The 22141-nt window shown below is 31.7% G+C and overlaps 1 protein-coding gene across 8 annotated transcripts in view; it reads left to right on the top strand.

Moving 5' to 3' along the window:
* The window catches only part of CNKSR2 (connector enhancer of kinase suppressor of Ras 2), a 303713-nt gene that overhangs the window by 160008 nt on the left and 121564 nt on the right, over positions 1-22141 (top strand). For 4 of the 8 annotated variants that reach the window (XM_030934668.1, XM_030934669.1, XM_030934672.1 and 1 more), the window contains exons 9-11: positions 983-1129; positions 11370-11503; positions 16694-16905. In XM_030934668.1, coding sequence (XP_030790528.1) covers positions 983-1129; positions 11370-11503; positions 16694-16905 — 493 coding nt within the window. The remainder of the gene's footprint in view (positions 1-982; positions 1130-11369; positions 11504-16693; positions 16906-22141) is intronic. The other 4 variants (XM_030934670.1, XM_030934671.1, XM_030934675.1 and 1 more) reach the window with 1 other exon arrangement.

Raw genomic sequence — 22141 nt, forward strand, 5'->3', positions numbered from 1 at the left:
TGGGATAAAAGGTTCTTCTCTCTTTTAAATGTGAAATGTTTTTTTTTAAAAAAAAATACTTGGAATAATAGACATTTTAATGTGTTTCTTTAAAGCATAGTTTCTAGGATTTCAATTACCTGATACTGCATCACTAGTCCGTTTTGAAAGCAAAGTAACAAAAATTATTCTATGTTCAGAATTTTAAAAGGATGAAGAGTGAAGTAATTTTAACAGGATGCAGTTGAGCCCGATTTCAAGACATTTATCAAGTACTTTGATTTTAATTACACAATATGTTTTTAGGTGATACTCAAATAGGATGACTTCATTAAATTTAGCACATTATATTTTAAGTTTATAGGGTTGTTTGGAACACATTTCCAATAGCTGCTTCATTAGAGTAGTATTACCTTGTTTTTTTTGTTCTGTCTTTATAGCATGGTAAAAGGTTTATTGTATTGCTGCTCTTGTCCATGCATAAGAATGTTGCCTTGGTATGTCAGTACCAGCTATTGGTAGTAAAATATCAGTCTAATTTAGAGACACTGGTACCACTTATCTGTAAAAGATGGTGATGAGTAAGCTTGTGGTGTAGTTTGTAAGCTGAGGACATTGCCAAATCCTTGTTTTCAGGCATATAGATTTTTTAACTATACTTGTGAACAGAGTTTGGATCTAGACCTAGCAGCTGAGCCGCATTAATGGTGACATAATTTCATTACATTTTGAATTACTCCATTGGTAGGATACCATTTTAGTCTTTGCTTTGACATGGTAAATGTCCATTATGTTGTCTCATAATGATATGGACTAATGCAATAACATGGTTAATCAATTCAAAGATAAAATTTCTTGAGTATGTATCTCCTGAAAATTGATAGGATGGTACACCAATTATGTGACTTTTTTTTTTTTTTTACTAATCTTATTAAAGGGGGAGAACATTAAATCTTTGAATACTGTACCTCAATTTTATTGTAATGATTTTGCTGGTTACCAGGTGGGGTGGCAGTTGAAAAATTTGGTGAATGCACTACGAGAGGACCCGAGTGGTGTTATCTTAACTTTGAAAAAGCGACCTCAGAGCATGCTTACCTCAGCACCAGCTTTACTGAAAAATATGAGATGGAAGCCCCTTGCTCTGCAGGTAATGAAGCTTAATCATAAGTCATACACCATCATTTTAGCCATAGATTATCTCAGTAATGCTTCTTTATTGTGCCTCATCTCAGCAGCATATGGATTAATCTTGTATGCTTTTGAAAAGTTGTTTGTGAAATGATCTCTTCACAGCTATTCTAATAGGCTTAATTGTGATGAAATCCGAGAGTATCTAAAACCCAAATGAAAAACAACTCTGCCTTAATTTGTAAACATTTAAAGCATAATTCCAAAAGGTCACAATTTATTTCATTCCAAAATATGAATAGAATGAAAATAAGATGGTTCATTTTAATGATATGATCTTCTATTTTTTGTTATACCCACATACTCTTTTAGAAGCAGCTAAGTGATAGTTTATAGAATTCTTTTAAATCAGTTCATTAAATAGTAATAGTAATTTATAAACAGTAGGAAAATGAAATTTTATATTAGTAATTAAAATGCACCTAGTACACACTAGGTGCAGTGACTCACACCTGTAATTCCAGCACTTTAGGAGGCTGAGGCAGGTGAATCACATGAGGCCAGGAGTTCAAGACCAGCCTGGGCAACATAGCATAACCCCATCTGTACAAAAAATTAAAAACTTAGCTGGGCATGGTGGTATGCGCCTGTAGTCCCAGCTACTTGGGAGGCTGAGGCAGGAGGATCATGTGAGCCCAGGAGTATGAGGTTGCAGTGAGCTATGATCATGCTACTGCACTCCAGCCTGGGCAACAGAGACTGCATCTCTTAAAAAGAAATGTACCTTGTACATTCCTCCTGACTGATCATTTTTCTCTTTCTACCTTGTAAGATGGCAAAAATAGGGAAATCGTTGCACTAGAATTTTTGCATTTTTCTTCAGCATGAAACATCACTCTTCAGCATGAAATGTTACTCTTAACATTGATAACATATTTATTAAGCATTATCTTGAAAGTTATAAAAATATGATTCTGATTGATGAAAGGCAAGGATGTAATGAATTTTCTTCTACTTCAGTCAGGATATAATTTTTAAACTTAAGTAATTTTTGTCCTTCACAGAATGTGCATTTTTAAAATAAGAGACTATTACCTTTTCTTAGAAGTTAATTTAAAAAAATTAGATTGCCCATTGAACTGGAACATGGCCCATTATTCATATTAAAAAGGAAAGCAGTATATGAAATGCATTATTGTCACTGCTATGTAAATTGTTATTAAGCTCTATATTAGTACCTTTTATTATTCATAGATTTTTTTCTCCTAAGAATCAAAATTCTCCGTTATACATGAATGGCTTTATAGATTATAATGATTTCTCATTGTTTGAAACTTTACTACTTATTGGCCGTTGGCATTATACTTAAGTAATATAAAAACGCATATATGTGTCAACATTAAGGCCTTTAACATTTTAATGTGAATCTGTTTTTCAAGTTAATATATGTAAAACTGAATTAATATGTCCAAATCCATTTGACTTGCATATATGTTTATTTTAAAAGATACTTGATGATCATTACAGTTCAGAGGTCGGTGTTTGCCTCATTATCGAAGTCATAGATGAGTAGATCAGACTTTCCCATTACATCATTTTTTTTCTCACTGCGTTATAATTTGCTTTGTTCCCCCTGGAGTTTCCTATTGCCATGTCTTCCCCAAAGATCCTTCTTCAAAGTGTAAGGGTGTGGAAACCCTGAAAAAGAGGCCTGTACTTTCAGTCATTAGGTTATCTTTTCTATATATATGAGGTGAAATTTAATACCTCTTCTTTAGTCCCTCATATTTCACATTAAACACCAAAAATACCCTAGTTTCTTGTTGATCCATGCACTCTGAGGGATTATCTCTAGCACATGCGTTTATAATCGATTCCCCTGTTATATTCTTTTCCACATGCACAAACTGAAGTGGAGAGTTAAGGTAATGGCAGTACCCAGTTAAGAATCGTTTTTATATAAAATGCTAAAATAACTGAAAGACCAACTTTTTTGTTACATATACATTTGGTATATGTATTCAAACCTAGAGGAAAAGGACTTTAATTTTAAAAATTACCTTCATGTCATTCCTTACCCTGTAAGTGCCTTACTCTTAAGGCACTGTTTCTAGATCCATTCCAAATTCTGAGAAATGTGCCTCATCAGATCACTAATTATTTTTATTCATCATTGGTTATTCAGCTATGCTGCATGTATTTGTAAGTTTACTTTTTCACAATGCTGAAATCTGAAAAGGAGGAAATCAGCATTATATAAGTGCTATATCTATTGACATTTTTGTAAATTTGTCATTTCAGCTGAATTTGGTTCACCTAAAATCTATTGGCCAAAGTCAACCACCAATAGATAAACAATACTATTGGTTGGGGGAAGGGAGACTGCTTCAATCATTTTTGAAAATTACTTCAGTTGTTGCCTTTTTACAGAGCAGAGGAAAGAGTACTGGCATTAATTAAATATTTTCTAGTGGCTAAAACAAGGTCTTAGGAGTGAGGACAATGGATAAGTCCTCTAATATACCACACCACTACCGAATCTCCCTGAAGAAGACCTGAAATTGAACCATTACAGAATTCTTCATTGATCTTAAAGTTCTGGCTTATGCTAAAATGCAAAGACACCTGAAAACATAATGAAAACTATCTAGTCAAAATTTTTATAGATCATAGATTTTGATACAAAAGATAGACAAAATCTCAAGGTACCAGAATCTGGAGGGTGAAGGTACACTGCCTCCAGAGGGGGAAAAGTTAAAGAAATACTAAGATGAGAAGATCTTGAAGGCAGTTTTGCATAACATCATTACTTTATCTCAGGTCACCTTTTCTTCCTAGTACCTAAGGAACTACCTCAGACGTGAAACGTAACTGCTAAACGTAGTAACAATCCTCTGCATAGACAAGAGTGCCATTTTTATTGTATTCTTCCTTCTGGTAGGTGCAGAAATACACTGGAGCCAAAATGCCCATCAACTCATTCAAACATAAATCTTCAGCATTCAAACTTGAAAAAATGGAAATGAGGTTATTTCTTTTTTCACAGGGTGTACCAGTAGTCTACCAAGAATTATTTAAAATAGAGGATACAAAAGGGAAGAATCTGTAGCATTTATTTAACTCAATATGTCTATTTAATCTTTTTGAAAATACTATCCCAGGCTTAATTTACCTGATAGCATTTATAGATAAAATATAGGAAAGTTTGTAGTAGTATGAAGGTAGGCACTAATACATGTATCTTTTTAATAAACAAGTTTATCCTAACATAAGGAATAATGATTTTTTAAACTTATAAGGAATTGTTTTTAGCTATACAAATAAAACAAACTTATCTATCCTAAGGTAGAAGATTGTCAAAGAATATCACGTTTTAATTAAAGTAGTAGTTTTATTTCTACAAATACTAAAAGCATAGTGACTTCCAGTATTGATTATCTACAATGATGAATTTTGATTTGGATTTTCTTTTGAAATTCATTGATGAAATTATAGCCAAATAAACAAAAGCATACAATTCAACTTCATACTCACAGAGCAATTTCATTAGTACATTTCATTAAATTGGCAACTGTTTTGATGAATTCCTGATTTCTCAAATATTTTGTGATAGAACGGAAGGACTTAAACATCCCTTAGTCAAATACTACAAGCAAATTTAATAATATCTGGAATCTTTAATTCTGTTGTCATTTTCACCCATTTGTAAAAAGCAGAGATGTCTCATCTGAGATAGAATCTCTTATTCTAAGAAAACAAACCAGGGATTCCTTGCTTTCTGGGAGCTGCTTTTCAAAACATCTTTTTAGTGGCACTTTACTAATTTTCTGCATTTTGGTAAGCATGGTGATTGCTTATCATCAATTTCTTCTAATTCAAAGAAAAAAAAAAACCTCAGAGAACTGTGGATAAATCTCAAGGTATATTTTTAGATGTTTGTGGTTTTAAATTAATATGTGTAGGCCACGAGCATAGATGGGTGGTGTCCCTTTCTTCTTATGAGAGATGTGTGGAAGAATTATCTGGACACTGCCAAGAATGTTCCTTGGAATCATCACTGGAAATCAATGATTTTTAAAACATTTAAAAACCCAGCCTTTTTTTTTTTTTTTTTTTTTTTTGGTGAGAATGCATCTCAGAAATGATCACTAAAATCAGTGCTGAAATTCTCAACATAATGACATATATTGTTCAAGACATTTTTATATAAAATAACATCAAGCTGTAACATTATAATTATGTTCCTAAATTGTATTCTCATTTATAAATCTCTCAATTGATGCCATAGTTACTTGTATGATTTTGTGTTTTTCCATTTAAATTTTGTTGTTTAGCATTACCTTGATGCCATTTTTACAGCATATTTAAATAACTTTGACCAGAAAATAAATAGAAAAGAGTCATAACAGTCGATTTTGTCTATCAGCTGGTGTAACAATTGGAGAATGTTGATTGCATTCAATTTCAAATACATACAGATATGAATGATTAAAGTCATTCTGGAAAAATCAAAATACATAAGTAACAATAAAATTTAATATTCAAGTTGCAGGTCGATGTGACTGAAAAAAAAAATTAGTGACAAAAAAATGTATATGTTTCTGAGAGTTTTGTTTTAAAGAGAGCAAGAACTAGTATTAGGCATGGCCCTAGAGAAGAAAATAAATTTTTAACTAAAAATGTAATTGTGCTGACTGGGAGCCAGAAACAACTGTATGTTTTACATACTCAAATGAGTAAATAGCTGTAAGTAATTGTCAAATTTTAGCTCACCAGTGTTTAAGCAAATCAGTCAAAGGATCTAAGTCACATTTGTATTTTTGAGCCACATGCTTTCAAGATTTTAATAGTGGCTACAGATAATCACCTATAATGTAAAAATTGTCCATTCTTTCTATAGTTAACATCCCAAAAATGATGTTTACTGTAATTTGAAAAAATGGAAGTCCAGTTTTAATGTTGCGGTTTAACTATGCCCATAAGACTGGACAATGCAGGATTAAAGACACTAGTGTTAGCCTCAATACAATGTGCAATATTTCATGATTTGATGGAAAAAGCCATTTTATAATGTGACTCTTAAGTCTTTATTAATTATATGCTGTATAAGTAATACATATTTTAGGCATATATATCTGTATTTTTAAACCTAGGTAGATATGGTTTTCTGATCAAATCTGTGGTCGGAAAAAACACTTGTTTTCTCTGTATTCTGACAGGAAAGGAAAAATTATATGCTTATAAAAGGAGACTCAAACCTTTTGTATTTATAAATTTGCATTCTAGAAAAAGCTGTGAAAGAACTGAGAGTGGGAGAATTTTGAATATATGTATTTCCCTTGCTTCAGTTCTTTTCAAATAATTGACTACTTACGAAAAGCTTGGCCAGAAAAAAGTATTCTCAATAATTTTCCAAATTAGATTTAACCTTCTTTACATGGTCAAGAAACTACAAAATTATATATGAATTCTTGCCGCTTAAAATTCAGGATACATTTTCTCTGAAGCATTTGCTTAGATTATTAGAGAGTCAATATAAAATAATGTTCTTGTACTAGTGTTGGGAATTAAAAATGTGTTTGAACTGAGTAAGGACTTATGTGAATGTTCTGTGCTAGAATGATGGGGTATTGTGATCCATTTGAGTCTGTGTTTATTCCCAAGAGTGAATAAAATAAATGGCCAGGTTTTATACTTGATGTAATTATTTGTATTTCAGTGGGTATTTCCCCACTGGAAGGCAAAGCAAGTTCTGTGTGATCTTGGCATTAGTGAATTTTAGAGCTAACTACATAAATGTGTAATGCACTGTTTTAATCTTTAACGTTGGAGTTGTTTTTATGCCATTGGTTTCATTCAAGCTCTATCAAAGCTGGGTCACTTGATAGAAAGAGGGACAACTAAATTAAGATATGCTTGCCCAGAGATGTTAAAATGTAAAATGTTTTGAGGAAAACCTCAACGTCAAATGTAGTTTCTTAAGTATAGAAGTTCTTTTCTCATGGTCTTTAAGACTATAGAGATTTCACAGGTACACGAATACCTTCCATATGTGCTCAGTTACCTTAGAGATGTTAAAATTGGGGCACACAAAGAAAAGACCTCAGCAATCAGAGGCGTTAAAGTGAGACCTGAACCATCAGAGGATTTAAAGCTTTAGCTTACAAAATTTTATTTTACAGCAATCACAATCTTCCAATGATGTTTAAGCTGGATGAGTAAGATATTATTGCTGAAGTTATCACTAATAATTCAGAGGAAAGTTTGTGTCATACCCTATTTTAGGACACAATTTTGAAGTATTTATACATTCAAACTGGCAGTATGAAAAATACAAGTTTTACCTAGAAGTTTTCTAACAGTAGCAAATTGACAGTAGTACTTTATCCTCAATTGACCTAAGGTTATAAATGTATGTTTGAAGAGGTACATATGATCATTTTATTTAGAATTTGGACATTTTAAGAGATGCATGCCAGTGCCCCCCAGAAATCTATCATAGACTTGTTTTACAAGAGTCACAACATACATGCAAATGTGTCTTCCCTGTTGGAGTCTCATTGAATATGTGGAAGGAGAGCTTCATCTCAAAAGGACCATTGAAATGAAAACTAAATGGTATGACAAAGTCCTTCCAGAAAATAAACCCCTTTGGATGGAATCAAAAATGGATCTGTGTCATACTTGATTACATACCACAGAAGATCAAGTTATGCTGAAGCTTCATGTTTACTTTAAATAACAAGATGTAATCCTAAAACAATCCCCTTGTATTGTATCCATTTTATCCATAGTGTTGATAGTTCTAATTTTCTTCCCATTCAAATTTTGTCAATACAGAAGGTCAAAATGATAAAAGAATGTTACCCTTTAATTCTACCTTTTTTCTTAAATTGAAATTTATTTGTAGTGCAACAGTAACTACTTTTCTTATACTGTATTCTAAACAAATGATTATAAGTAAATGTTGCCAGGATAGGAGAAGCTATCTTTTTGTATTATATCCTCCTCATTAGATTTTTTTTTTCAATCTAAGGAATATGCCTGTGCTGAAAGAATTCTGTGTTTTGAGTTGAGGGAAGCTAAATTTGTTACTTTCTGTGCATTTTCACAAACTTAAATGGCTATTGGTGGTAGGTGTATTTTTAATGCCACTTGTTACAACTAGGAATTTCTCACTGATAATTTTAGCTAATTACATCATTTATTCTGTACTTGATTTAGTCAAATTTTACTTGTCTTTCTAATGTTCTTTAATGCCTTTTTCATTCATTTAGTCATTTGAGTTTTTGCTCTTTCAATTTTTGTCCAAAGTTAGAAAATTTTTAAAGAGATTATAATTTTAAATTATCACAAAGACCCTTTTGGGTTAAGTAGTTATTTTTATTTTCCCATGAAGGTTGTACTTTACTAAACTTTATTTTTCCATTGCTTAATGTCTAGTTTTTTAAATATGAATCTCAAAAAGAATGTTTATTATTTAGCTTGGATTAGCTTGTTAAAAAGAGCACAATTAGTAGAGAGAAATATACTGAATATATTGAATATTTACAATGAGCTTTACTTGGCACAAGGCATACTGATGAGCCAGATGGTATTTCCATGATAAACCAGTTGAAATATTTTCTGTGACTTACCAGTCAATAAAATAACAAGCCAGATGAGTTAAGCAACAGGATTGACTAATTTCTTTTTTCTCTGAAGTAATATTTTTTTCCAACCAGTTCAATGAATTGAACCAGCATGGCATAATCAACCCTGTTATGTATTTAAGCATATTTCAGAATCTTTTCCCTCTATGTATGTGCTAATTTGGCTAATAACATTAACTGATGACATTGATAGGGACTGTTTGCTAAAAATAGAAACCTAGAGAAATAGCAGTTTGAAGGAAATTGAGGGCTAATAATTACATTTCTTGGAAGGGAAAAGACACAGGTACCCTAGGTAGACAATTCTGGTAATAGTTCAGGCAGAATAAAATATTCCCCTGGTCATTACCTCACACTTCAGGTGTATCTATTTTAAAACGTGCTTGTAACCATTAACTGCTACTATTTCCTTCCTTCCTTTTTGTTTGTGGAGAAGAAGGGTAGGTACTAACCAGGAAAAATTATCTTTAGTTCTGTAGATGGTAAAAGTAAAGAAGAGAAGTCCTCAAAATAGAAATAGTGACTCCACGAGAGAGGGAAGACAATAAAAATTTAAGTTTGATTATGTTTAAATGCTTATGTTTTTAGAACTTGATTTTAAGTTCATTTACAGTGTTAGGATATTTTAAAGTAAGAAAGCTATTAGAGCATTTAAAAAGCATATTGAATATTAGTTTTTCTCTCATGGTGTATCTGTTTAAAAGAATTGGAAAATAATATTCTGTTAAATGAATGTTTGCTACATTTCTATTATGGTGAAATTTTGGTCAGATTTATTGTTTAGCATCATCTGTATTTAAAACCAAGATGTCCTGACAGAGAGGAAAACAATTATAAACAGAGTCACATCACAGTGATTGTATGTATGTATTGTTGAATCTGCCATTCAAGGATTTGTTGTAGAGGCATGAAATGCATCCTTAGAAATAAAATAATTATTTATTTCCTTGGGATTTATGGTATTCATCAGTACAGGTGACTCCTATGATTACCTATATAATCTCAGGATTTTCCATTGCCTCAAGTTTTGTTTCTAAAAGACAGGAGTAGTTGAACTGGACCCTATGCCAAAATTAGCATAGTAAAACATAATCTTTACTGTGTAATTTTATAATATCTTACAATTCTTCAATTAACATGTAAAACTTCTGACCTTTTTTAAAATATCATATAAGGTGGAATATTGTAAATTCCCAAATTACATTATCATTCCTTTTCCCTTTCTCTCTCTCTCTCTTTAATTTCTACTTCACTACATTAAAATTTAACTGTCATTTTGGTAGGATGTGTGATTTTAAGCTATTAAGGTGAGCTGTGTAACAGGGAAGGTCAAAACCATGAACTGAGTCCTAAATTATGTAGCCTACCCCAGTGACTTACATTGTACTTTCCATTGTATTTATGCTTGGCTTTTTAAACAAATTTTGTTTATCTGTACAAAAGTATTGTCACAATATAAAATAGTTGTAATATGCCACTTTTTGAGTGTCTAGCAATGCATATTAAAATAATAGAACTGTGAGTCTATATAAATATGCTAAGAGAGTTTTCATACTGGCTAAAATGGCAACATCTTGTCATGTGAAGATACAGTTCATTTGTGATCATTATTTTTGTGTTTGTGATTACATTAAAATTTTATTTTTAATATGTTAATTGTATACATAGCTAATCATTAAGATCTGTAAGATAAACATAAAACTTGTGAATTTTAGTTTCACTTCAGGATAATTTCACAAACCACTAGATTATTTTCAAATGCTGTGAAGCTTGGAATTGGGAGTGCTCTTAAGTTAATGCATCCTCATGTACTGCTTAATTCCGTATGTATATTATCTTAACTTCTTAACTTTAAGAAAATAACCTCCTATTTAATACTTAAATACAGGCCTGAAAATGAGATCTATATATGCAACTAAAGATTATTTTAAATGATAGATAAATGTGTGTGCCTATGAATGGTGAAATGATTGTGTTACATAATTACCATACTTTTGATGATATACCATAAACTGGCTTTGAGAAGACAGCTATGCTTATTTTGACAGAAAAAAAGTACATTTTTCTAGCAAATACTCTCGTACTGGCCTTTCATACTCCCACTTTTGTAACCTTTTCTGAGCATCTGTAACATTTTACTAACCTAGAAATATGGTTTATCTTTTTTGGGAGAAGATCTGAAATAGCTTTCTCATACATCAATCAGGATGTGAGTGAGCTAATTCTTTTCAGAGTTACTCATCATTATTGTTCTTTTAAAGGTGGAATTCTGACAAAGTTAATTTAATTTAAATAAGTTTCTAACTGTGAGATAAGTCTTCCCATTTTGAAACACTGCATGGTATTTTTGCTTTATAAATAGTATTTCAGTGGTTATACCATAGATTAAGGTGAGTTGGGAGTGAAGTGGAAACCTTTACCATACTATTTGTTTTCGGAGATTGAAAGGAATATCCATGTACTAAATAACATGTTTCTTGATTTCAGCCAAGTTCAAAAACTTTGCAGAAATAGATAATTTTAAAATGATAACTATGTGTCATTGTTGTTGTTGTTGTTTTGTGTGTTGTTTGTGTGCGTATGTATTTTCTTTTTCATTTTAACTAGCCTCTTATACCTAGAAGTCCCACAAGCAGCGTTGCTACGCCTTCCAGCACCATCAGTACACCCACCAAAAGAGACAGTTCTGCCCTCCAGGATCTCTACATTCCCCCTCCTCCTGCAGAACCATATATTCCCAGGTATAAAACTAGCACGTTGTCCTAGGCAGCTTCTAGCTAAAGGTAAACTTAACAGCATATAAACTGCAAAGTCAATTCTCAAGGAACACCTTGAATATTTTCTCACAGTTAGGAATTCTGAACACATTCTGCAAAATCATGCCCATTATAGAGAATACATGTTGGTTAATAGTAATAATGACTAATTTGTATATAAATACTTGGTGTGCATTAAGTATTTTATACTATCTCATAATAGGAAAGAAGAAGAAAGTAATATTAAATAACAATTAGGATTTTTTTAATAAGTAAAGAATAAGTGAGGTTCTTTGGCTAAAAAGCCCCAGAAATTTTCAGGTTACTTTGAAGCATTTCATACATTTAAAAAAAAAAACTCTATAGATGACTTTTATGCTTTCTTAAATGTAAGTAATGAGAAAGATATTATTTGATAATGATTATGAGGGAGATTGTCTTTTTTCCTCTAATAATCCTGTATCTGAAATTTTTATTTCATTAATTCATTAATGTTTCTTTCAGGAAGTAGAGTTTACAAGGGAATGAATTACCCTTAAAGTCTATTTTCTAGATTTCTTGAGGCTGTATCTGTATTTCAATTATTGATTCTTATCTGAAATTCCTTGCAGATGTAGAAGAATACAGCTTTATGTCATAATGCATTCTTCCTAAAAGCATTCTAATATCCAGCCTTGTGAAATACAAAAATTATGGAAAAGGACTAGCACTAAATGGGGATCATTAATACCAATCACAAAAAACTTGATTCAATTTTTAAATTAGTTCTGCATTCAAAAACAATAATTTAAGGTCTCTTGTTTTCAAGCCATAATTAGTATTAAATTTCTTTCATATATAAAAGAACTGAATTCCCTATGTTTAATTTCCATTATTCTTTAGTACACTTAGTGTTTCAGAAATCTATATTCTATTAGACATGATGGTTTACTGACATTATATGATCTAAATGCTGCATGGCAGTATGATTTATCTGCAAATACCATGTTGTCATCTAGTAATATAACTATAGTCAGTTTTATATATATTTTAGTTCTTTGAGAATTAAAATAGCCATTGGAACATGACTTATAAGATATAGTTTACTAAGCTGACATTTCATAAATCTAAAATATAATTTACAGTCTTTTGTTCAATTTACAAGCAAATATACAAATCCATCCAGTATCCTAGTAAAATGCAAGTTGCATTTTAATTCTATTAAGACAGTGTCAGATTTTCCACATACTCTTGCATGAGGAGCAGTGAAAGTATGTGTGTTCCAAACAGGAAGTGACTTTTTATGATTTGTTTACATTTTAATTGGAAAGATTTTTATTTCAGTGCAAATAATTATTTAAAAGGCCTTATTCTTCAGAGGTCTACATAAACAGATAAACATCAAAAGATTATTTTTATCAAATCTCTGTAGTTTTAAAATGTTCTTTCCTCTTCGGTGGTGAGGAGCTTGTTACAAAGAAAGTGTCTCCTCTACAGAAAATATTTAAAATACACTTAAGAGGACAAAAGAGTAAAATGATCCAGTTCTGTCTTCTGAGTGTGGTGGGCATATTATAAAGGCTCTATATTGAAGCCAATAAAAAGCTTGAAGATGCTCTTTTAAAATACTAGAGAATGTGAAATTGAAATATCAACATAGTGACCCTTGTTTTGTCAGTATTGCTTGAAAGCTCCATACTTTTCTGTAAAATTCATAGTGTTTACTGTATCGCCATAACTGATTGTTAGTTGGTCAGTGTATAATTTAACAGAATATTCTAAATACATTTTGAGTCAAATTGTTACCTAACCAGTCATAAAATCTTTCAATATAGGAGTCAGAACAATCCATGCATCAAAGCCCCTTTGAACCACAGCCTTATATAAGTGTCTGCATTTTCTGGCTCGACGTTGACAGTCAAAACTTTTTGCATTTGTGATTATTTTTATAGATACAGCCTTGGCAATTTTTTCCCCATTTTCTCATTTTGAATATGAATGTTACGAACCTAGTTTAATTCTTCTGAACATTTTTCCCCATATTAAAAAACTTTGTTTATAAAGGATAGGCATTTTGGTGGTATGTGAACATATATGTTTGATTTGGATTGCAAATAATAAAACCTCTCTCATCTCAAAAAGAGAACAGACTTGAAAAATGATAGGACTAGTTTTCAAGTTAGACAGAATATTTTTCATGTGGTTACGATTTTTTGAACACATTTATTCCAGAAAAAAAAAGTTATTGCAAAAGTGCCTTTCTCTCTAAAAGATAAAACACTCGTATGTGAAGTGAGTGAAATTTGGCTGGCATTTTATTATATGTCTTATGACTATACACAGTTTCATTATCATTATATGTAGTACATTTCTATACTTAACCAAATTTCTTTTTCTATGATGAAAATGAAGAATTTATAGGTCTTTGAGCAACTGTGACATTTAAGCACTAATTTCTATTTTTTTTTTTTTTTTTTTTTTTTTTTTTTTTTTTGAGACGGAGTCTCGCTCTGTCGCCCAGGCTGGAGTGCAGTGGCCGGATCTCAGCTCACTGCAAGCTCCGCCTCCCGGGTTTACGCCATTCTCCTGCCTCAGCCTCCTGAGTAGCTGGGACTACAGGCGCCCGCCACCTCGCCCGGCTAATTTTTTTTTTTTTTTTTTTATTGGTAGAGACGGGGTTTCACCGTGTTAGCCAGGATGGTCTCGATCTCCTGACCTCGTGATCCGCCCGTCTCGGCCTCCCAAAGTGCTGGGATTACAGGCTTGAGCCACCGCGCCCAGCCTAATTTCTTTTATTAACTCTACTGTGTGCCATTAAATATAAAGTTAGTTCAGCAAAGCAATGCTCTTTTAATGCTTCCTTAAATCCTTTCTAGAGCAAAGGCACAGATTTATTACTTATGTGCATAAACGCACAACATTAAGAAAGGTGTAAAAACTCTTTACATCAGAATGAATTAACACATTGAGTTCTCCAGGGACTCATGACATGAATATGTACATTAACACACACACACACATACACATACACACATTTGCATACACAATACATGTATCTACTCATTCTACTGAAAAGTTTGGTTTTGCTTGGTACTTTTCTCAATTCAACAGTATTTTACTGCATTCTATATAGATTTGTTTTAAAAATCTATCTTGTTGATATAAGGTCCCTCCCTCATGTTATTATACAGTAGAAAATACCATCCCTTTCAATTTCCTGCCACAAGATGTTTCCATGTAAATATAGCACGGTGTATTAATAGGGCTGAATCACCCTCTGATTTCAGCTGCATTAACATTCATGTCACAAGCCTCATAGCGCGAGGTCTGTTCATTTACAGATAGGCATAACCTTACTCCAGTGCCACGAATTCGTTAGGGCTGCTTCCAAGCTAGTTGCAGCGTCAATTTCTTTTTGATAGTGGACTAACCAGGCAATTTGTTCAGGAAAAGTTTTCAGCAAGCCAAAATAAAATTCTACCTGGATATTTCCTTCATGTTGCCTAAGAACTATTTATATAGTTCTGTTTTGGTAATAAGCAATACTTTTATTTTAGAAAATAAAAGAGTAAATGGTAATGTAAATGGCAACAACACCTTGTGATGGGTTAAACAGATAAGAAAACTCACTGATTGTCAGTCTGGAGAATGTTGTTTACTACTTTCTACATATTTCAAATACTGGGAATATAGTTTTCTACATTTGGACAAACCTAATCTAAACATTTACACACAGAAGCAGAAATACAGGCTTTTGCCAGACTGGGGCTCATATTTTAGAATTCACATTACTTTTATAAGCTCATCACCCTTTTAAAAGGTATAATAGGAATTAATTCAAAAATTGTTCTTTTTAGCTGTCTTGTTATAATTTAGTTTATTCTATGAATTTAAGATTTTAGTCTTATCACTTAACATAAAATTAAATTATTTTTCTTGTTTGACAGCATTTATTCATGGCACTGTTTAGGGTAACCAGAAACAATTAAGACAAGGGAAGAAATTTAACTAATGGACCACAAGTGGGGAAACATTGCATTTACATTCATAGTCATGTTCTAGAAGACAAGCTTTTCTGACAAAAAGTTCATAGGTAATCAGTGAAACATTTCATAAAATAAACAAGATTCAATTTAACAAATAGCAAATGAACTATTTCTATCAAAATAGTTTTGGGGCTTAATTTACCTATTACACAGTGTGTGAGTAATAGGTTTTAGGGAGCTCATAAATTATTAGAGGTGTTTTTCTCTAGAATCCTATAGAAGAAAAAAATCAACTTGCCATCACCCTAAATTCCATTCTTAAACTCCGTATTTTATCAAATTTATTTTACCTTCTCTCCTCAAGAAACATTGATGTATAATGAAATTTTGATATATTCATTTAGAATGAGTTCTAGGAATATGTCTTTTTACTCTTAAATGAGATCCGTAGAGTTTGAATACTGAAAATAATTCTTTTTATTAAGGTTTATTTAAAATTAATTACATTTTGTGTGAATTTCTTATAATACAAGTTTATATCATGCTAATTTGGTTCCTAAGGCTACAGTGCTCCTTATGGTAGTTCTTAAACACATCTTTATTTTTAAGCAGTGCAAATTTTTACCAAGAATCAATTAGGTAAACTGGCAGAAGAAAACATTATACTTTAGTTAACATTACTACCATTCATTATACCTACTGTCTTGAACACTAAAAACAATTTACATGCTAAGGTAAACTGGCAGAATAAAGCATTATACTTAAGTTAACATTATTACCATTATACCTACTGTCTTAAATGCTAAAAGCAATTTATATGCAAAGGTAAACTGGCAGAAGAAAGCTATATACTTAAGTTAACTTTACTAGCATTATACCTACTCTCTTGAACACTAAAAGCAATTTATGTATGACATGGTACAGTGAAAAATGGACTTGGGCAACAGTAAAATGTTTCATGGCCTATTTCAAATTCTGTCAGTTATTAGCTGTGTAACATTGAGGCAAGTTGTTTAGCCTTTCTGAGACTCACCATTTTGTTTTCAGCAAAATAAGAATAATTACAAATTGCTCTATAAATCTCAAAGAAAGTTTGGAAAGGTCAGGAGATATATTGTGTGGGAATAAATTATTAGTATTTTAGACCCTCGGCCATTTACTACCCTAACATGTTTCTACATCCTTCTCCTTGACTCTAACCTTTCTTTAGGGATGAAAAAGGAAACCTTCCTTGTGAAGACCTCAGAGGACATATGGTGGGCAAGCCAGTGCATAAGGGATCTGAATCACCAAATTCATTTCTGGATCAGGAATATCGAAAGAGATTTAATATTGTCGAAGAAGATACTGTCTTATATTGCTATGAATATGAAAAAGGAAGATCAAGTAGTCAAGGAAGACGAGAAAGCACCCCAACTTATGGTAAGAGTTCTTCTCTTATGTTTATATAAGAATATATTTCTGGCATGGGAATCTCAATTTCCTTTAATAAGTTTTCAGGTTGTGAGAGTTACTTAGGAGCTTTTGAATCTTTATAATTGATCTGTCTCTCTCATGTGCTTCCAAGTGGAATTTCTACATGATATATGATATTAAAAATTATTCTAGATTTTCAAAAGATAAGAAAGAACAGTAGGTAACATTTTAGTTCATAATGATTTATAAAAATCTTTTTAGCATCACATGTGCTTCTTGTGTGTTAGATGTTGCCAGTTTGGAAAAATTCAAGTGTTTTTTTTTTTTTTCTTTTCTGTTTTTTAAATGAATACTTACTGTTAACATGACTTATTTAAAATAAAATTATCTCCATATTCCTCAGGGATTTTAAGAAATACAATTTTCTGGGGAAATTCTCACCTCAGTTTTTGTATTTTTTAAAGAAGCTGTAAAATTTATTTGACATTAGAGTGGAAGTGGATTTTAAATAGAATGGATTGAACATACTGTATTTAAGGCAAAAATGGACCTAGAGTTATGATGGGCACAGGATTGTTTTAATCTTTGATTCTTGACCAAAAAAGTAACCCAGTCACAAATACTTAAAATTGTTATAGTATATCTGAAAGATTTGCAGATACAGTTGCTTAAAGTAGTAAAGCTTGTGGTTCTTTTGCAAGAATGAATGGATTTAGTTGAAAGTCTCTGCTCCTCCCTTTCTACTTTTCAAATTAATCATTTTTAGTGAGGAGCTTATACTTTGAGGAAGGACAGCATCCCTGCTAATTAGTTCAAACTTGATCAATGGGAGCTGAGCAGAAGCAAAGTTGTTTTTAGCTCTTCCTTTTTATTCATACCCCTCACTTGTCTGTCATGGCCATATACCTCCCTCCTTTGGTCTCAAAAGAGCAGTCATCACATATCTTCATATACATGTCTTATTTCCTTTCAGCTCTTTGGTAATAAGTATGAAAGAAAAATTTTCCCCAAAATGATCCTAAATAGTAGAAGCCATACTTATCTTACTTTGTGTTATTCTCTGTACATATACTTTTTAATCATAGGAATAAATAATATATTTTAACATAAACTCCTCAACTATACTACTCTAGTGGCAATTAAACTGCTAAGTATTGAAGATATTTGAACCTTTACTTTTCTCCTCTACTATATTGTAAACCTATAATATAGAGTATAGAGGCCTGTAATCTTTGCTATCCCTACCTTTGCCCCCATGAAATAATATGAAATTTTTATTCTTATTCATTCATTCCACACATACTAATTGACTGCCTATTACTGGATAGGAAGTAATGTATATCAGCTCTTCTTTGTTTGTGTCCCAGTATTATCTGGCTATTTTCTACTTATGTTGAAGTAGGTAATTAGTGTTTAATTTAAGAGAAATTATAGTCACCAAATGAAAGTGATTGATTACAGATGCCTTTATTTTAAAAAAATGTTTACTAAGGTCTTACTTGAATGGCTATAAATTGGTTGTCCCTTAGGACTACAGTTGAAAGCACCTAATGCCATCATGTGCCACAAATCTCCCCTGACTAAAATAGAATACTTTTTAAATACTAGAAAATTTAGATAGCCTATAAATACTTGATACCTTTTTGTAAACAACTTAGGAGAAAAGAAATATATACATACTTAAAAGAGAGAAGTAAGCAGAGTTATTTGTGTCATTCAGTATTGCTTTCAACTTTTTAAAATTGACACATAATAATTGTACATATTTATGGGATACAGAGTGATATTTTGATACATGTATACAGTGGGTAATGATCTAATCAGGGTAATTTGCATATTCTTCACTTTAAACATTTATCACTTCTTTGTTCTGGGAACATTTGAAATCTTCTCTTCTAGCTATTAGAAATTATATAATAAATTATTGTTAACTATAGCCATCCTATAACACAATAGAATACCAGAACTTACTTCTCTCATGTAGCTATAATTTTATATCCATTAACCAGTCTCTTCAAAATCCCTCTCCCACTCACCCCTCCCCTTCTCAGCCTCCAGTAACCACAGTTCTACTCTCTGTGAGCTCAAAGTTTTTAGTTCCCACTTGTGAATGCAAAGATGCAGTATTTATCTTTCTGGGCCTGACGTATTTAACATAATGTCTTCCAGGTTCATTCATGTTGCAGCAAATGACAAGATTTCATTCTTTTTTAGAGCTGAATAATATTCACATATATATATATATCACATTTTCTTTATCCATTAATCTGTTGATAGACATATAGGTTAATTTTCATATCTTAGCTACTGTGAATAATGCTGCAGTAAACATGGGAGTACAGATATCTCTTTGACATACTGATTTCCTTTCCTTTGGACATATACCCAGTAATGTGAATGCTGAATCATATGGTAGTCCTGTTTTTAGTTTTTTAAAGACTCTCCATACTAATTACTATAATGATGGTACCAATTTACATTCTCATCAATATTGTATAAGAGCTCCTTTTTCTCTGAATCATTGCCAACATTTCTTGTTTTTTGTCTTTTCGATAATAACCATTCTAACTGGGGTGCGATGATATCTCTTTGTGGTTTTAGTTTGCATTTCCCTAATGATAAATGACATTAAGCATTTTTATATACCAGTTGGTCATTTGTGTGTCTGCTTTTATGAAATGTCTATTCAGATCATTTGCCCATTTTTAAATAAAAATATTTCTTTTATTGCTGTTGAGTAGTTTGAGTTCCTTGCATATTCTGGATATCAGTTCCCTGTCAGATGAATTGTTTCCTTTGCTCTACATAAGATTTTTAGTTTGATATCATCCCGTCTGCCTGTTTTTTTTCTTTTGTTGCTTGTAAGCCTTAGCCATAAAAATATTTGCCTAGACCAATGTCCTGAAGTATTTCCCCTGTGTTTTCTTCTAGTAGTTTTATGGTTTGGGGTCTTATATTTAAGCGTTTAATCCATTTTGAGTTGATTTTGTACATGGTGAGAGATAGGGTTCTAGTTTCATTTTTCTGAATATGGATATCCAGTTTTCCCAGCCCTATTTGTTGAAGAGGCTATCGTTTCCCCAGTGTGTGTTCTTGTTGCCTTTGTCAAAAATCACCTGACTTATTTCTGAATTCTCCATTCAAATAATTCTTCAATCAAATAATTGGGCTATGTGTCTGTTTTTATACCAGTACAATGCTGATTTGGTTATTACAGCTTTGTAGTATAATTTGAAGTCAGTCAGTGTGATGCCTTCAGCTTTGTTCTTTTTGTTCACAAATGCTTTGGCTATTTGGGGTATTTTATGGTTCCATACAAATTTTGAATTTTTTTTTCTATTTTTGTGAAGCATGTCGTGGGTATTTTGACAGGGATTCCACTGAATCTGTAGATTGCTTTGGGTAGTATAGTCATTTTGACAATATTAATTTTTCTAATCTATGAAAATGTGATGTCTTTCCATTTTTTGTGTTCTCTTCAGTTTCTTTCATCAGTGGTTTGTAGTTTTCATTGTAGAGATCTTTCACTTCCTTGATTAACTGTATTTCTTAGTATTTTTGTAGCTATTGTAAAGGGGATTGCATTCTTGATTGTTTTTCAGATAGTTTGTTATTGGCATGTAGAAACACTACTGATTTTTGTATGTTGATTTTGTATACTGCAACTTTACTGAAGTTGTTAATCAGTTCTAAGAGTTTTGTTGTGGAGTCTTTAGGTTTTTCTATATATAAGAACATGTTGTCTGCAAAGAACAATCTTTCTTGTTTTCAATTTGAATGCCCTTTATTTCTTTATCGTATCTAATTTCTCTGGTTAGCACTTCTAGTATGTTAAATAGGAGTTGTGAAAATGCTCATCCTTGTCTTGTTCCAGTTTTTAGAGAAAAAGCTTTCCACTTTTCTCCATTCAATATAATGTTAGCTGTGGGTTTGTCATATCTGGCCTCTATTGTGTTGAGGTGTATTGCTTTCTATACCTACTTTGTTGAGAGTTTTTATCATGAAGGGATGTTGAATTTTATTAAGTGGCTTTTTTTGTGTATCTATTGAGATGTTTATATGGTTTTTGTCTGCATTCTGTTGATGTATCACATTTGTTGATTTGCATATGTTGAACCATCCTTGCATCTCTGGGATAAATCTCATTTGATAATGGTATACAATGTTTTTCATGTATTGTTAGATTTCATTTTCTGAGGAGTTTTGCATCCATGTTCGTGAGGGATATTGGTCTGTAGTTTCTTCTTTAGTTTTGTTCTTGTTAGATTTTAGTAGTACCGTACTGCTGGCCTCATAGAATGAGTTTGGAAGAATTTCCTCCTGTATTATTTTTTCAGATAGTTTGAGAATAATTGGTATAAGTTATTCTTTAAAAGTTTGGTAGAATTCAGCAATGAAGCCAACAATGAAGTCATCTGGTCCCGGACTTTTCTGTGCTGGGATCATTTTTATTACTGATTCAGTCTCATTACTAGATAGTGATCTGTTCAGTTTTTTTTTATTTCTCCTTGAGTCAATCTTGATACATTATATGAGTCCAAGAATTTATCCATTTTTTCTAGGTTTTCTAATTTGTTGGCTTATAGTTGTTCAGAATAGTCTCTTATATTCCTTTCTATTATTGTGGTATCAGCTGCGAAGTTTCCTTTTTATGTCTGACTTTATTTGGATAATCTCTGTTCTTGGTCTAGCCAATAGTTTGTTTACCCTTCAGAAAACCAACTTTTCATTTTGTTTGTCTTCTGTAGGTTGTTTTTTTTTTTTTTTTTTTTTTTGTCTCTTTCATTTAGTTCTTCTCTGATCTTTATTATTTCTTTTCTTTCACTAATTTTGAGTTTATTTTTGCTTTTCCAATTTCTTTTTTTCCTAATTTTTTGAAGTGCAATGTTAGATTTTATTTGAAATCTTTCTGCTTTTTTGATGTAGGCATTTCTTGCTATAAACTTCTTTCTTAGTATTGCTTTTGCTGTATCCCATATATTTTTGTATATTGTATTTTTGTTTTAATTTGCTTAAATAAATTTTTAAATTTCCTTTTTAATTTTTTCATTGACCCATTGGTTGTTCAGAAGCATATTGTTTAACTTCCATATAATTGTACAGTTTTTAAAGTTTCTCTTACTGTTAATTTCTAGTTTTATTTCATTATGATCTGAAAAGATACTTGATAGAATTTCAGTTTTTGAAATTTGTTGAAACTTGTGGCCTAACATATGGTCTATCCTGGGGAATATTATTTGTG

Source organism: Rhinopithecus roxellana, chromosome 7 (genome assembly GCF_007565055.1).
Source record: "Rhinopithecus roxellana isolate Shanxi Qingling chromosome 7, ASM756505v1, whole genome shotgun sequence".
In the NCBI taxonomy this organism is placed as follows: domain Eukaryota; kingdom Metazoa; phylum Chordata; class Mammalia; order Primates; family Cercopithecidae; genus Rhinopithecus; species Rhinopithecus roxellana.